Source organism: Psammomys obesus, unplaced genomic scaffold (genome assembly GCF_907164565.1).
Source record: "Psammomys obesus unplaced genomic scaffold, mPsaObe1.curated_primary_1811, whole genome shotgun sequence".
Classification (NCBI taxonomy): domain Eukaryota; kingdom Metazoa; phylum Chordata; class Mammalia; order Rodentia; family Muridae; genus Psammomys; species Psammomys obesus.
In genome coordinates, this window is record NW_026596109.1 from 17,459,686 (window position 1) to 17,477,159 (window position 17,474).

Sequence of the window (17,474 nt, forward strand, 5' to 3'; positions counted from 1 at the left end):
AGTTCTGAAAAGCTTGATGCTGACAACTGCTCAACTTCTGTGTGATGAAGGGTGTGGCATAGAAAGAGGGGACACAAATATTAGAGAAAACTCCCTGTAACAGTAAAGCCAATTCTTTGATGACCTGTTATTCTGGAGAACTCTGTCCATCACCTCCCAAAAACCCAACCTCTCAACTACTAATATTGTGTGACTTTGGGGATTATCTTTCCAATACATGAAGTTTGAGGGGCACATTCAGTCTGCACTGAGTAGCTGAACTGCAAAAATGCTACAAAACACCATTTTATTTTAATAAGTAATGAACAAAATTTTGGTAGTTGGTTTTTCTGGCATAAAATTAGGATAAAGACTGATTTCCTTTTGGTTTTTAAAGTACTTTAGATATAAGTTGTTATTTTAGATGTTCATTTAGCTATTTATTCTTTGATACAAAATAGTAATATAACAAGCTAGCAAATGTTGCAGAAGGCAGCTCACAGTACTACAGAACAGCAAGCATGAATTTTCTGTCAAACCATTATAAACAATTCAGGATCTCCAGCCTTTGTTTCAAACACAATAAACAAGACAGCATCTGCTTCTGCTGCTCCTTCCCTTGGAAGTGATGGGTTTTTCTGATCTCAAAGAGGCACACTTTATCTCATAAGGCCCTCTGCCCACAGCCCCCCTCAGCTCACACAACCCCTCTTAATACACAGCTAGTCCATGCCCTATTCAATGTCTGACTACTGGGCTTGCTTCTGTTCTCAGAGTACATCCCTGGTCAGGAGCAACAGGACAAAGTCTGGATGAAGTTAACTGTCTTCAGTGATCATCAGTGGCTGAAAGCCTTCCTAACCGAAGTACATTTGCAGCAGAGGTCATTTGAATTATATTCCAAGATTTCAGAGGCACAAAAATCTACGTGTTGTATTTTCTCTGCAAATGATTCTCTGTTTCTATCTCCCCACATGTCTTGTTTCATCTTAAGTTTGTCTACTTATTTGTTTGTTTATTTATTATAGATACTTTAATAAAATACCCTTGACTGGCTAATATATAAACATTCCCAGACACACCAACAGACTTTGAGTTTAATAAGGCCCCATTTTTCATCAGTGACACCTGTTGTGGAGAGGCAGGTTCTCTCTGGCTTTTGCAAGAGTTATGATGTTATTCCTCATGACCCGATTACCTCTTACAAACTCCTATCTTTTAAAATCACCATGGAGGGGTAAATTTCAATATATGAAAGTGTGTGAAGACTCAGCAGTTTTAGAGTTGTTGGTTTCCTTGTAGGGCTCCTGTTCACTCCATGTCCCAGCCCCCTCTTCTGTAAGATTCCCTGCGCTCTACCCAAAGTTTGGCTGTGAGTTTCAGCATATGCTTCTATCCCCTGTTGGGTGGAGTCTTTCAGAGGATCCTCTATAGTAGGCTCCCATCCTGTTCCCTCTCATCCACCAATTCCAGTGTTTATCCTATTTGCCATTCTGAGTGAGATTTAAGCATCCTCCCTAGGGTCCTCCTTAGTGTTTATCTTCTTTAGGTCCATAGATTTTAGTATGGCTATCCTGTATTATATGTTTAATGTCCACTTATATGTGAGTAAATACCGTGTGTGTCTTTCTGTATCTGGGTTACCATACTCAGGGTGATCTTTTCTAGTTCCATCCATTTGCCTGCAAATTCATTATTGCCTTTTTTAAAAAAAAAAAAATAGCAAGTAGTATTCCATTGTGTGAATGTGCCACAATTTCTGCATCCATTCCTCCATTGAGGGTCCCAGGGGTTCCTTCAGAGACTGATGCACCAACCAAGGACCAGGCATGGAGAGGGCCTAGACCCCCTGCTCAAATGTAGCCAATTGGCAGCTCATTCTCCATGTGGTTTCCCAAATAAAGGGATCAGGGGCTGCCTCTGTCATGAACTTGATTGCCTGTTCTTTGATCACTTGCCCCTGGTTATGCAGTCTTGCCAGATCACAGAAGAAAAGGATCCAGGCAGTCCTGATGAGACGTGATAAGCTATGGGCAGATGGCAGAGAAAGAAAACTCCCCCTTTCAGTGGACTAGAGGAAGGGGATCGGGGGAAGAGGGAGGAAGGATGGACTGGGAGAAGCTGAGGGAGAGGGCCTCAGTTGGGAAATATAATGAATAAATTTTGGGAATAAAAACAAATTTAAATTTTTGAAAGTACCAAAAAAAGTTCTATGGCTTTAGAAATGGTAATAGATCTATTCAAAGAAGCTCCACATAGCTGGTTAATTGAGTTTAAAATTAAATTGAAGGCTTATAAAATCACATGACTGGAAGAAAACATTTATAGCAAAATAAAAAGATTCATATCTTTAAAAAAAGAATATGTGTGAAGACATAATCATTTAGACCATAGCACATTTTCTTATACACACATACAAGCATCTTTTTAACACAATGAGAAGACACTGCAAAATTTCTTAATAAAATTATTTACAAATGGTTGGATGTGACCAATATTTTAAGAAACTGCCATACATTTCCATCTAAAGTTTAATATTCTAGTCCAATTGACTATATCACTTTTGTCCATCCTTTTACTCTAAGGTGGTACCTTATAGTTAAACTGAAGTGTGTTTCTTGTAGACATTAGATAAATAGGTTTGTTTCTTGATCTACTCAGATCAATTAACCTGTGTCTTTTGATTGAAGAATTGAGGTCACTGAGATTTAAAGTTACTATTGAAATGTCTGTGTTAGTTGCTTGTGGTCATCATATTGTTGGTTGTTGGTGTTGTATTTTGTTTTCTCAGTGGAATTTTGTGTTTTAATTATATGTCTTTATATTTCTAAAGAGTAACTCTTAAGCAGAAAAACAGACTTGATACTAGGGTACATTTAAGTACAAATCCTGTCTTACATGAAATAGTCAAGATTGTAGCCCTGTATGACTTAATTGTTTCCAGGGTGCACATGGTTGATTTGTCTATTCTATAGAATTTCATTGTTCCAGACACTAGTCTAGATATTTGTACAATGCGCTCAACATAGCAGAAAACAGCCTTCCATATAGAGGTGTTTTTTTTATTTGTTTTGTTGTGTGTGTTTTTTTCTGTGAAAGATAGGTCTTATGAAGTAAGCCTATGAACAAATCACTTTACATGATAGGAGATGATGCAGGATTTTAACAAACAGGCATAAAACAGGGTTAAGACTATAGGGTTAGGACTATAGGAAATAAATATAGGGTTAGGACTATATGGTTCAAACTATAGGATTAATATTATCGGGTTAGGACTACAGGTTAGGATTCTAGGGTTAGGGCTTTATTGTTAAGACTATAGGGTTACAGCTGTGGTTAGGACTGCAGTGTAGGACTATAGTGTTAGAAGAATGTGATCAGAATGAACACTTCAGAAAATCCTCTGGGTTCCAAATAGATTGAGAGTAAGTGTTGACCTGGAGCAGGAAGGGCAAGAATGGAAATAGGGAAGCAAACCTGTAAAGAGAGTCTGAAAGAATACATATTCTGAAGATAGAGTCAACAGTTTCTATGGAAGACAAATAGAGTATGTGAGAGAAGAACCATGAATAATGTTAAGGCTTTTGTCAAAAGGAAAATAGTTTAGGTAGTTTCCACAAGGTTTTAAGAGCTTGAGCACTGTGGGAAGGTGACAGAATAAACAGCCCTGTCTCAAGCTGCTTTCTCTTCCTGACTCATGACTAAGCCAGGCTCTGCAGGCTGCCTTCCCTTCTGCCCAGAACACTCTGCAAGACCTTTGCCTACTCAGCTTTTTTGTTGTTTTGTTTTTTTTTTTTTTATTTTATTTTCACATTCCACCCTCATAGACCACCTCGTGTGTTTGGACTGTTTATTCCATGAACAGTCAGATTTTAACATTTCTGCTTGCCGTTAAATCTCTGGTACCCAGGAGAACATTTTACATACAGCAGACAGAAACTACTGGATAAAGACACCTGTCACTGTTGGAGCGAGCCATGGTGTACAGGTGTGCTTTCCCCTTCAGGGAGCGGCATGTCAGTGCCGGGGCCGGGGAACCCTTGGTCAGATGGTGAAAGCAGCAGTGTGAGTGGATCACCAGGCATCCAGTGCATAATTGTTTGGCAAGCGAGGAGAAAGCTAACAGAATGGGGCAAGTATAAATTAGAAACACTGACCTGCAGAGGACCCATCCCTGGACCACTCATGGAGTGTTTGCTCATCTCCTGGAGCTACCGCTGAACGCCCAAGACAGGGTGCTCTACACGCGTACAAAGGTTGCTCTAATCTCTGATAAACATTTGACTAGACAGTAGAATGAGGAGAGTACTTCTGGCTAGAGTAGATTTAACAGTTAGCAGAACTCTAGGCCAGTGACTGATTAAACTGGTTTGCTCAGAAAGTAAGTCCCTGGACTCTCTGTCCAGCTGGCAGGGCTCTGAGTAGAATTAGCTTGATATGAGAAATGGGAAAGTCCAATTCTACTTTCCACTTATTTAGAGGAATTGAAGTTCCATTTGGGGGGGGGTATTTCTTTTACTATCCTCAAGACTATCTTTCAGTAGAATTGTCTGAGCAATCTATCCAGGAAAGGCTAAAAAGGCCAATTCTTACAAGAATTTTTAAAACTGAGAAGCGCATTAAAATTATAGTGAAAATTTTAATCATGTATACTTCTCTAGCTAATATAAAATCTAAGTAGAAGCCTAACCTTTGCTTCCCAAGGAGGAAAGAAACACCTTTTGTCTATTCTGAAGTAATTTCTTTAGGTGTATGTAAAAGCCTGTCACTAGTGGCATTAACATGGAACTCAGACAAACTGTTTTAGGGTCTCAGGGTTCACTCTACTGACTGGAAGTCACGTGGCTGCTAGACTCTTGCTGAGACGCTTAGTAGTTTGGTCTGTGTTGCTCTAACAGAGCACCAAAGACTGCCTAGTTTATGACGAGTAGATCTAATTTACTGGTTTACAGTTCTAGAGACTAAGGTGAAGGGACCTATACGTAGTTAGGGCCTACTTGCTGCTCATCCCTGGCTAACGGACAAGAGAGCCGAGTAAGTGGGCTTCACAGACACATCTCCTTGTTACAGGGGCATAAAACCCACCCACAAGGGGGATTCTTTAGGGACCCCATAAGCTCTTTAAGACCAAAGCACCACCTCTCAAGTAACAAGTAAATTTGAGCCTGAGGTTTGGAGAAAATAAGCATTTGACCAGAGGGTCTTTCCCTTCATTTCTTTCTCCCTTCCTGAGAAGCAATGTAGTATATAAATCTGTGGCCAGCCCAGTCTTCCATGTTGCTTCTACCTTCTTTTCATCTCTCAAATGCTCTGGGCTGTGTTTGATCTCCAGTCAGATTTTATTTAAAAATGTGACAGTATTTTGTGTGATCAAGTCACTCAGAAGTTGGGCAGATCACAGTTTTCATTTCAATGACAAAGTATCTACAACAGAATAATTCTTATGTGATTTCAGGGATGTGTTTTCTTAGGGGCAAAAGCAACTGCTTCAGAAACCAGGGATGTAGATATGGTTTTGAGTTTTCTTCAGAGTGTTTTCAAGCTTCAGAGGAACTTGACAATTCTTTATATGATTGAATATGTTTCAGGCAGGTAAAAATTATGTCAAGGTTACAGATTCTTAGAAAGTAGGTACCTCAGCGATATTTTTAATCAAGGTAAAAAGGGGGGAGTAGTATTTAGTTATCCCTGTAAAAGATTGACAAAAGTGCATGATGATAAGGTCCGAGGTGGGGTTACTTTGTATAATGAAACGAACAAAAAAATGTACTAATTGTACAGTGTTGCATAAGTTCTGCAGTGTAGGTCTTTCATCTGAAAATTCTCCTGGAAGTTGCGGGAATGCATGGATTAGAAAAAGCAGTATTCATTCCACCTACACATCGGAAGCACTTAGAATAAACAGAACCTAGGGCTCTGTGATTAAGAGCACTGGCTACTCTTGCAGAAGACCCAGATTCAATTTCCAGAACCCACATAGCTGCTCACAACCATCTGTAACTCCAGTTCCAGATAATTTGATGCCCTCTTTTTGCCTTCATAGGTACTGTGCACATTTGGTGCACAGGTAATACATGCAGGCAAAACACTTGTACACGTAACTTAAAAAATCTTAACAAAATGAATAGATATACATATATACATTTGGTGGATTCTTACGTATGTTTCTTTCTGTGTTTTCAGTTGTTTGATTCTGGTGGAGTTTGTTTTTGAGAGTGAGAGTCTTCCATTTCTCTGATGGCTTGGTACTTGCTGTAGCTCAGGGTGACCTAGAAATTGCAGCACTCTCTGGAGAGCTGTGATCACAGGTGTGGGACAACACACTCAGTTTGCATATATTTCTGACACTCAAGATTAGTGCTATGAACTCTTATATGAAAACTCAAAAAGAAGTGAGGTACTTGGAGAGAAATGGCTTCTGCATGAGCATCTTTAGCATGTCCTTAGAGTATGAAATCAATTTTGTTTGCTTTGCCTAGCTCTTCAAGTGTCCAGCTGACCATAAACATCTCAGAATGAAAAGAAAAATAAGAATCTTCAGAACAGTTAAAAGCAAACTGTTGTGTGTTGTGTGGTTGAAGCTGTTTCTCCGGGCTTGAAACTGTAGACAGTCTTGTAATTACCAATTGGTCCTCTTCTGTGCTGTCATTCTGTCTGTAATAGGATCACATGGTCTTACTTGGCCACCTATCTTGCTGTGGCTCCACATGTGCTTCGGCCTATCACAGTTCTATTCATCCATCCTTAAGGTCTAGCCTCTCTTTTTGAAGAATGAAGCCAACATGATTGCTATATTCCGGTGTCTTTGTACTGAGGTTTTTTTTTTTTTTTTTTAATTACCACTTAGTTTGGACTTGTTTTTCTTCCCAGATAGTTGGAGATTTCTCAGAGATAGGGTCCCTCTTTACTTATAACACACACATGCATCCTCTCCCTCTCTCTCCATCTCTTCTCCCCTCTCTCTGTCTTTCTCTCAAACACACACACTGTAGTAACTTGTGTCTTTTGATCTTTTGGAACTTCATTGTAAATGCTAAAATAACATACTGGAATCTCAGGGTAGGCATACAGTTATTGCGTAACTCAAATGTTGATTTCTGTATCCCCATATCTGGTTGTACTCTTTTTTTTTTTTTTTTTTTTCTGAAAATCTCCTATCTCAATGTTTTGTGAACACTACTCCTCAATTGTCCCCTGATATGCCAATAAAGCAGCTTATTGCCAATCACTAAGCAGGGGAGAGAATAGGGTTGGATTACCTACCAGCCAGGGGAGGAGGAATTGGGGAAGAAGTAGGAGATTCCGCCATAGGCATATGTCCAGGAGGGACCAGTAGGGAAAGCTCAGCAAGGAAAGCCACAAAGTGCAAGTATCTTTGGGATGCCTGCTGGAAGGAAGACAAATTAGCTTAGAGGATTAAGAATAGAGTTAAAACTGCTTGGGTTTTTGTGCTGTGAAACTTGTCTCGATTATTTATGTGATAGTTGGGTTAAGAGAGAAACTGAGAAACAAACAGTTTCATAAAACAAACAAACTTTAATATCCCAGTCTTGTGAGACTTTTAGTCACGGGAATAAAGTAACAAGCAGTTTGAATTGTAATGCTATTTTGTAGTGACCACTTTCTGTTAGAAAAATGTTCATGTTTGTCAACTAGTTCTCTTAGGTTTTTCATGTTCCTTGTGAAGAGTGAGACCAATTTATTTCATAATTGTTAGCATTGAAAATGGGGCAAAGGAAAAGGTGGTAGGGTGAAGAGTCAGAGTAGACAAAGAGAGCAAATTCTGACATGGACTTCATTTTTTTTCTTACCCTACAAATGATTCTTTCAGTTAATTTATAGTCATTTGAGACCAGGATGTAGCTTATGGTGGGATTTTTAAAGCCATGGATTTTCTTATTTTTTTATCTTATTGTTTTTATTTTTAAAAAAATAGTTCATATATTATTTATCCCATATTGGTTACTTACCACTAGTCAAGCTTGGATGGCGTATAATTCAGAAACAAAAAAGCCTTAGAATTTTAAGGGATTTACAAGACACATACTGATTTTTTTATTTGATGTCATAGTTGGAGCTTATATACTTATTTTCAATGGCTCTTTGTATAGAAACCAACCAATAATGTTGAGGTGATAAATAATTCAGACAACTATGCTTATTCACTTTTTACTATGGACTGATGTAATCAGTTCCTTCCTTTAACAGAAGGACATCACTGACAGCATGAGTACTCCATTTTTACATAAGATTAGATTCTGTCCCTGTTTTTCCTAGAAATTTTGGGAGTTGGTCTGATGCTTGTATTTCAATGCTAATTACTGGCCCTCAAGATCTGGTTACTTCCTGGATATACCTATCCTTGTTGTGTAAACCTGCCTAAGACATTATTCCTGATTGGTTGATTAAAAGGCCTAAAACCTAGGCACAGCAGAATGGGGTAGGCATGGCTAAGGTTCCCAGACTTTGTGGACAGTAGAAAGGTCAGACAGACAGAAAGAAATAAGAGAGGAGGATTCCATGATGGGTTAGAATGGAGAAGAAACCACAAGGGCCAGGAGGAAGGACTCTAATAATGGCATGAAAAGAAACACCAAGATGAAAAATATAAGCAAGGTTTATAAGATTGTAGATGGAAGATAGCTCAGATAGGAATGGTGAAGGCAGATGGCATAGGATTCCCAGCCCTCCCATAGGGCTGGGAGGTGGATGGTGAGCTTATTGAGATAGCATTGATGGAAATATCTGCCCAGCCCAAGATTTATAAGGTAATTATAAAATCTAACAGGTGTCTGTGTCTTATTAATTCTGATATCTGGTTAAATAATAGCACTCTAATAATTATAGGGTGAATAATAAACATTATTTAGTCCGATATCATTATATTTTCAACAACCCTAGATTTTTTTTTCCATGTGAGACGGCTATTAGTTGTGAAGGAGAATTATATGAGAAGGTTAAGTGCTTCTTCTTGGACTAAGAAGTTACAGCAGCTTGTAATATGAAAGACATTATTCTGAAGAGCCTCTAATGACTTAGACTCCTTCCTTGACCAGTGACCAACACAAAGCAATCACGTGAAAATTTCTTATTGAAGAGATGAACTGAAAACTTCTCTTTGCCTTCATTGTAACACGACTTATGAAACACATTTTATCTGTTTAAAAGGACTTTTTTTCATCTGCTACATATGTGCGGAGAGAGGGTCTAGGACCATTCAATGCATGCTTGTTGGTTGGTGGTTCAGTCTCTGTGAGCCTCCACGGGCCAGGTTAGTTGACTCTGTAGGTCTTCTTGTAGAGTCCTTGACTCCTCCAGCTTCCTCAATTATTCCCCAATTTTGCCATAGGACTCCCCGAGCTCTGTCTAATGTTTGGCTCTGGGTCTCTCCATCTACTTCCATCAGCTTCTGGGTGAAGCCTCTCAGTGGAGTTATGCTAGGCTCCTGTCTATAAACATAACAGAATAACGTTAATAGTGTCAGGGATTGATTCTCTCCCATGGGATTGGTCTCAAGTGGGGCCAGTCTTTGGCTAGCCATTCCCTCAATCTTTGCTCTGTATTTGTCCCTACACATCTTGTCCACAGGACAAATTTTGGGTTAAAGCTTTTGTGGGTGAGTTAGTATTCTTATTTTCCTGTGAATCACCCAACAACTGAAGTGGAGGCCCTCTCTGACTCTGAGGCCTCCCTTTGGATCTCATTCCCCAACTGGGCTGCCTTGTCTTGCCTCAGTGAGAGAGGATATGACTAATTCTGCAGCAACTTAATGTGACAGGTACCCATGGGAGCCCTCCCCTTTCTCCGAGGAGGAGAGGAGAGAATGGGGGAAGGGTATGCAAGGGCTGGGAGAAGAGGAAGCGGCTGCAATCAGGGTGTAAAGTGAATAAATAAATTTAAAGAAAGAAAAAAAATTTCATTTAACTCTGACATTTTGCATTCAATTCCAGGTAAAGTGTACATATAACTCTAAAGTATTTAAAACAAACATAAGTAGTATATTGAAAAAAAGTACTTTCTTTTCTTCATACCTGAGCCTGCATTTGCAATGTGTACGTTAGAAAAGATTCAGACTAGCTCTATCATAACTCACCAAATAGGAATTAAAAGTTGGTTTTCAGACTCGGTTTTTTAATTCTCCACAGCTTTTAAACAAACAATCATACATTAATATATATGATGCTATCCAGGTTGAAGTGGAGACTTAGTGAAACCGTGTTTCTTTTCTCAAGAGAGAGAGAAAAAGAAAAGGCATGGAGGAGGGAAGATTGGAACATAGTGAGGATCTGGGAGGGATTGGCGGGGGAAGAAACTATGATCAGAGTATATTATACGAAAAAACATTTCAAAAAACAAAACAACAACAAAGGATAAATAGACTAGAGTGACTACAGATAGTCATTGGTTTAAAACAGATTCCTTCCAGGAGCATTTTCCATTCTCACTAGAATCCGTCGTCATGGACTCTTCTCCACTATTTTAAGCTTCGTAGCCTCAAAGATAGTGCAGTACGAGGGCAAAAAAAGTCTAAGCTGTGTATCGTGAAAATGGAGAAGATAATCTAGTTTTCTATGGCTTAAGCACAATGTGACTGATCAGCTCTTGGCTTTGAAGGATCTTAGCAGGCGGTTGGTCTTTCTAGAGAGGAAAGCTGGTTTTGCAGGACTGTGATTCAGACACTCCTCCCTGTGTCTTGACCCACAGAGTAAGGCCAACTCATAAGATCTGTAACCCCGCCATTGCGCTATGCAGTGTACTCTCCTGCCTTCTCGGGAAAAGTCCACAAAGCAAAGCTTTGACATTCCATTAAGTCTTGAGGAAAGCCTTTTTCTAGCAAGCATCTTCAATTTCCCCTGTGTTTCGTCGGCTTGCGCGAAAAGTGTGAGGTCGGTTTGTGTATATGTTAATATAATTGAAAGTAGTCTCTCCGTAGAGCTTTGTGAGCCTGGACGTGCTATGTTTAAAACAAGATGATCTTGTTTTATTTATGAATTAAAGACTGGTATATCATGTAAAATATCAGCTTCACTTGCTGTTAAATATGCTTCAATTTCGTCCTTTGCTCTTTTTATGTATTCCTGCGACCCCAGATCCAGAAGCCCCGGGGACTGTCTTCTGGTTTAGTGCTAACTGGATATGGGGAATGTGCTGGCAGGACTGCTCTGCCATGTGCCTTCACTCCACCAGGATGGGGCTGTTCTTGGGTAACGCTGGACATGCCACGGCACTGCTGTCTGGGACACTTGGATATTGCCTTTTTACTGAGGAGACGCCATCATTCACTCTCTTTCCAGAGCAAAACTCTATTGCAAAATGCAGAGTTTGTGTATGAACAGAAGTGGAGTGTAACACTTCTGAGTGCTCATTGTCTGAGCTTCTGAAAAGTTAAAACAGGTATTGGTCACAGTTCTGCTGCTTTTAGTTCCTTAGAGGTTGGAGGGAAAAGACACAAAACAGACAAACAAACAAATCTTGGGCCCTTAGACTCAGCCAAAATCTAAGGAAAAGTCCAGTCCTAGTATAATATTTAGACCTTATATGGTCATTCTCTAAATCACGGTTAATTTCTGTAGATTAGTGCGAAGAATAAATGTTGCTTCTAAAACTTCAAATGTTTGTTGGGAAAGTGCAAAGAACTCTGTATTTTACATTCATTCAGTTAAAAAGGTTAATAAGACCTTGTATTTGATTTTGTTTATAGATCACATCACAAAATGTCTGGTATATGGAACAAGTTAAAAAAATGTGAAAAGAAATTCATAAAATTCTAAGGCCCAACTTGTGTGAGAAAGCCTTAGCTCCGCATTTACAAATTCTTTAATAATAATAAAAGTGTACAATGCTCAAAACTGCATAGTGTGGATGGTTTCTCTGGAAATATGTTTTTAAAGAAATCTTTTTTAAAGAACACACTAAGTAGTCACTTATTCCTGTTTAATAAACCAAGTCAACGATATCCTTGACAGTAAACAAATCAAGACCTTGTGGATAATATAAGCTCTTTCTTTTTAATTTTAGAATCAACCTTGTCCTATGTTAGGCAGCTGGAGGCCAGAGTCAGACAGCTGGAGGAAGAAAATCGCATGCTGCCCCAGGTGGGTGACTTCCAGAAGCTCATAGCTAGCCAGTGCCATCTGAGCTGTAGCCTTTTGTTTGAAATTTAAAGTCTCAGTTACATGTTCTCCTTTAAATGATAGAAATCATGTTGTAAATAGCCATTCATCACGTAGACTGCCGGGCTGTTCCATGGTGGCCATCATCCTGATTTCTGAGTGAGGCACTGAAGGATATGAATATCAATAAGAATGTGACATAATTTAAAATGAGGAAGAGAAAACACTCATTGCATCGTGCGTGTGGATAAAGGAAAGGGAACCATTTAAGTTGAAACTTTACTGATTTATGAGCTGAGTAAAGCTGTAGTTTAGAAGTTCATACTTTAATTAACTAGTGCTTTCTGAAACTCTCTGATAAAGTTGAACTCTTCTAGTGCAACAAAGTGATGGCGGTGATTAGCAGATTATACTTGGGATTCCATTACCTACCCCTGGTGAGGGAAGGTTGTATTCGTTTCTGGGATATTAAATGACTTGCCGTATGTTTTACTCATAAAATTGTTTCTGTAGCTGTCAAGTTGGTAAAAATGGGGCTGATTTTGTGAGGTGGTGGTTTTCAGAAAAGATTTTATTAAGAAATTCAGCAAATCCACAGGTTCTAGAGTAGTCTCCTGTCTGAGAAGAAGGCAGTGATGGTTTTAACATCTAATAAGAGATTTCTAAGCAGTGTATCCATGAATTCCTTCCACGTGCTGCAGCCATTTTCATTTTGTAAGTGACTAAGGGAAAATTATGCTTCAGGTAATGAGTAAGCAATATTTTAAATAAAAATGACAAATATTCCATTCAAAGACAAGATGTTTAAAACTGAAGCAGAAACTTTGGAAAAACATTTTGAGTCTAGTCATCTGGTTTTGCTTTTAAGCCATTTTTGCTCAGATATAATGGTTTGGGCCCTACTGCCTACATATGAGAAGGCTTTTCTGCCTTCTTCATTGGCCAACTTATTTCTAGAAATCATGGGATTAATGAAGTGGAACTTCTCCTTATTCTCAAACTCCACGTATGTTCAAATTCACGGTATCAGAAAAGACTGTTCATGCTGTAAAATAAGACACTGATGTATTTTCTTTTATCTTTTTTACCCCTCCCCCCTTTTCAAGTATATTTCCTTTTACATTGAATTTTTACTATGACTGTATGAGAATCCTTGATTGAAAAGAATGGACTTCTACCATTTCATAAAGAAAATTTAAAAGCAAGGCTCTTATGCTTGCCGTATCTCAAGCACTGTAAATTTGAAAAAAAAAAAAAAAAAGAATGTAAAACAATAATATACTTGTGTTTCCCTTTCATTAGGAACTGGGCCGCATCTCAAACACTGAAATGCTAGTGTGTACAGTGTGTGCCGTCTTGTTAGAAATGAAGTACTACTGAAGAGAAAACGATGATTGTTTTGTTGGTGGTGGTAGCATATGATTTTAATGTGGGTCTGGAGAGGCAGGATGTAGGTAATGGCACATGGTGCCGGGTGAAAGGCCCCCTTTTGATTCTCGAGCTCTCACACGGTGAGAGGAGAAAACCTACTTCTTCCTGTCCTATGACCCTATACATACAGTGGCAGGCACCCACATGCTCAGACATGCACACAATAAATAAACAAGTAAATAAATAATGCAATAAAATGTTTTTACTACTGTAAAAATAAAGTTATAACTCTTGGGGGAAAACAGAAGCATCCTTGAGTATATCTAGAGTGTGTGAATACTTAAATACATAGGGTTGCATATTAAAGTAAGGAGATATTACATAATCCCTCATGTTAAAGCGTTGAACAAAGTGCCCAGTTATATGCTTTAAATACATTGAGATTTTGCTATCAATAAAAGTCTTCGTTTTGTTTTTTCTCCCTAAAAATACATAGGGAAGATTATGTTTCATTTGACCTAAGATGTTAATATGAGCAATGTATTTATTATATGTACCATTATAAACAAAAGAAAGTCATTTATATCTCATCAAATTCTAAAAGATAAAAAATCTTTTAGATTTAATTAAACATATTTACATATCACGTTAAAGCAAAATACATTATCTCAAATGTATGCCAAAAACACGATGGATCTCAGTGTACAAACAACACTTGAAGTTTTTAACTTTTGAGTATCACTTACACTTATAGCTATGGCAGTTACATGACAGAACTGCTGATTGCAGCAGTCCCTGTAAGCGCACACACACACACACACACACACACACACACACACACACACATGAGTCCTTAACATGGAACACTGTAAATTGATCTCAGAGTACTGTGAGTTCTGTAAAGGTGTTCTCTGAAAAGGTTGAGTCTTGGGCTGCATGGCAAGGCACAAAGGCATGTGTGACTTGTTTTTAGATGTCTGGGTACTATTGCAAATAATGCCTGGTGACCTTGCCCTGCAGAAATGCTTTGTACTTGCTCGATGTTAGCTGGTGTGCAAGTCAGTCTAGGGCTACATGTGGACAATCCTGCATAAATTAGCTTCACTATTCACAAATTTGCTTTTCAAACATAAGAGATTTCTTATTGTGCCTTGATTAGAAGGTAGCTTGTATTCCTAAATTTATTTGAGTGCCCATTTGTCTTTGGATAAATGGAAATAAGAATGTAGTTGCTAATTGGAATCTTAAGTGTGTCGGGTTCCTTTGAGGCTATAGTCAGATGCATTGCTGATCATTCAGAGTTTAGCTTTATTATGTATGGCAGTTAGTGAAGACAAAATCCCCCTTTAAAACATCTATACTTGTTTTCTATATAAAACAGTTGATAACAAGCACAGTCCCAACTGTAAAAGTTGATCTATTCATTTGTTAGCAACAAAGTTCTGCCTGTTACAATTTTGGGGGCGAGTCCATTTCATACAGCTAAAGTTATCATGTCCCACAATAATATAAGCCTCTTGAGGCACATGAGTGGCTGGGCTCTCCCATGAGAACCTCCAATCCACAGGTTCCACTCAAAGAACACTCTAGTTGCCCTAAAGGCCAACCTACAGTGCCCACCCTACAGAGTTAAAAGGCCAAACTCAAGACTTGAAATCCCACCAACCTCCATCCTGAAAATCTCAACTCTGGAAAGCTCTGCTCCCAGTGGAACCCTATATAAATTCCATCTTATGTTCAGTTCTCTGCTACTTCCCATCCAAGCAGAGACACCCACCGTTCTGGGTTCTTTCTCCCAAGAAATCCCTGGTGTGAGGCTTTTTGTGCAGTGTGACTTTGTGGTTTTCCTTGGCTTCCAGGATACCTGTCCATCTGAGCTGTAACACACATATTGGTTGTGTAACTCAGATAGGCTCTTCTGGTGCTGTGTTTCCTCTCAGGGTCTATGCTGCGCTAGGACGCTATGCCTCATCTCCAGTCCACAATAAACTCACCTTTGGTGGTTACTTATGTTTCCTCTTGGGTTAATGTAAACCTTTCCCTGAGACTCAAGAAGTGACTGTTGAGCATCTAGCACAACTCTGATACTCTGAGAGGTGGAGGTACCCCCAGATACAGTCTTTAAGGTTCTGGCTGGACCTGTTCACCTGACCACATGGCCCCACCCTTGGAGCTTCAATCCTGCAGTTTCCTTAAGCCCCAGCAGGGTATCCACACACTCTTTGCTGGCTGGTGCATGATCAATTCCCTCCTGCAGAGTCCTCTGTCTATAGCCAGAGCTCAGAAACTTTGTATCTCTAAACCTTCTTTATTCTCAGCTTCCTGGGTTCAGTTTTACAGGGATTCAGGTGTCTTCCAGTTATGAGCAGCATTAGACTGTTGTTTTATGCTGTTGCACTTCAATTAAAAGCTGGCTGTGGAGTTGGAGTATGGCTGCCTTCCTGCCAGACCCAACTATATTTGTTTAAAGGTTTCCTCTAAATCTGTGTCCCATATCAGCTGAGCCACCTGACTTTGTGACAAAGAAAGAAGAGAAAAAACAAAATAGACAGAATATTCACAGTGGGGACTGTTGCTACTCATCTCATATCATAGTCTTTTGGTTTTGGTTTAACTCTTTAAAACTTTTGTTAGGGTATAAATCTTACCTCAAGATTTATACGCTCATTGTGCATGATTAAAAACCTGTAAAGCATGTAACGTAAGGATTAACTTAAAGTCATAACGCTGTGGTTGATAGTTAAAAACTGTTACTTAGCTAAAGGAAACAGGTGGGTTGCTGCCGTCTTAGCTGCTGTCTTCCCATGAGGATGGAGGCAGCCACGTGGCTGACAGCCATATTTGCAAGGGTTGGAAAGGATGGATTTGCCATGTGAATTCACTCCCATCTTGATTGAAAGTAACCACATGGTATAAGCCAACTATGAAAAAACAACTTCTCCTAGCTGTGAAGCTCAAAATAGATGTTTTCAATCATGCAAAGGATCTGCCCTTATCAGCTTCAATCCACAGCCCCTTTTCTCTCTCTCTCCAGCCTCTTAGGTCTCTCCTTTTCCCTCCTCAGTGATAGGCAGCCCAAATCAACCCTTTCATGTGTTCACTTCCAGACCACATTAGGCCTCCTGCCACTTACTCCCGCTCCTCTATGGGACTCCCTTTTCCTTCCTTTACCAAAACTGGTTGTGATTCTCCCTTTGCTGGAGATTGTCAGGATGTACAGCTTAGTATAGTCCCCTTTTTCATCAAGCAAACGCTCTGAAAAAAATGATTTGGGCCCTACACTGTTAATTCTTCCACCTTTATTAAAGAATCCCAGTGTATTTAACCAACCTTACAACCTCACCTGCCGTGACAGTTATGTGATTCTCCACAGCAGTCTTCTCCCTGAGCTGTACAGGTAATTCTGGGACTTAGCTAGGGCACATGCAGATGAAATCTAACAAGCTAATGCCACTCACCCAGCCAGAGCTGAAGCAGTCCCTGACCAGGACCCTGAATGGAATTACAATACCTCAGGGATTATTCTTGCTAGGGATCAATTCATAACTTGCCTTCTTTTTCATTATGAAAAAATTCAAGAGATTACCCAGGAGGAACGCAAAAACCTGTCTCAATTCCTAGACTGCTGTACAAGGGCCCTCTTACAATATACCAGTCTGGATCTCAAGTCTCCAGATGGAAAATAACTCCTTATGACCCACATTTTCCAGAATTTTCCTGATGTTAGGACAAAACTTAAACTTCTAGAGAAAGGACCCCTGACTCAACAGGCAGAAATCTTAGCAGTGACCTTTAAGGTGTATTGTGGGAGAAATAAAAAAGCAGAAAACAAAAACATTGGATGCTAATGAAGACCTTTTGACTGTCCATAACAACTGCCCAGGCTCCCAAAGCCTGAGAACCTCTGGATTTTGTTTTAAAAGCAGTCAAGAGAGTTACTGGGCCCTGGCCTGTCTGAACCCTCATAAACCACCCAGACCATGTGCCAGGTGCCATCAAGAAGGGCATTGG

At 39.5% G+C, this 17,474-nt stretch overlaps 1 protein-coding gene across 7 annotated transcripts in view; it reads left to right on the plus strand.

Moving 5' to 3' along the window:
* Ccdc85a (coiled-coil domain containing 85A) overlaps positions 1-17,474 on the plus strand; it is a 211,538-nt gene that overhangs the window by 141,070 nt on the left and 52,994 nt on the right. For all 7 annotated transcript variants that reach the window (XM_055628832.1, XM_055628831.1, XM_055628830.1 and 4 more), the window contains exon 3: positions 11,998-12,074. In XM_055628832.1, the coding sequence (XP_055484807.1) occupies positions 11,998-12,074 (77 nt within the window). The remainder of the gene's footprint in view (positions 1-11,997; positions 12,075-17,474) is intronic.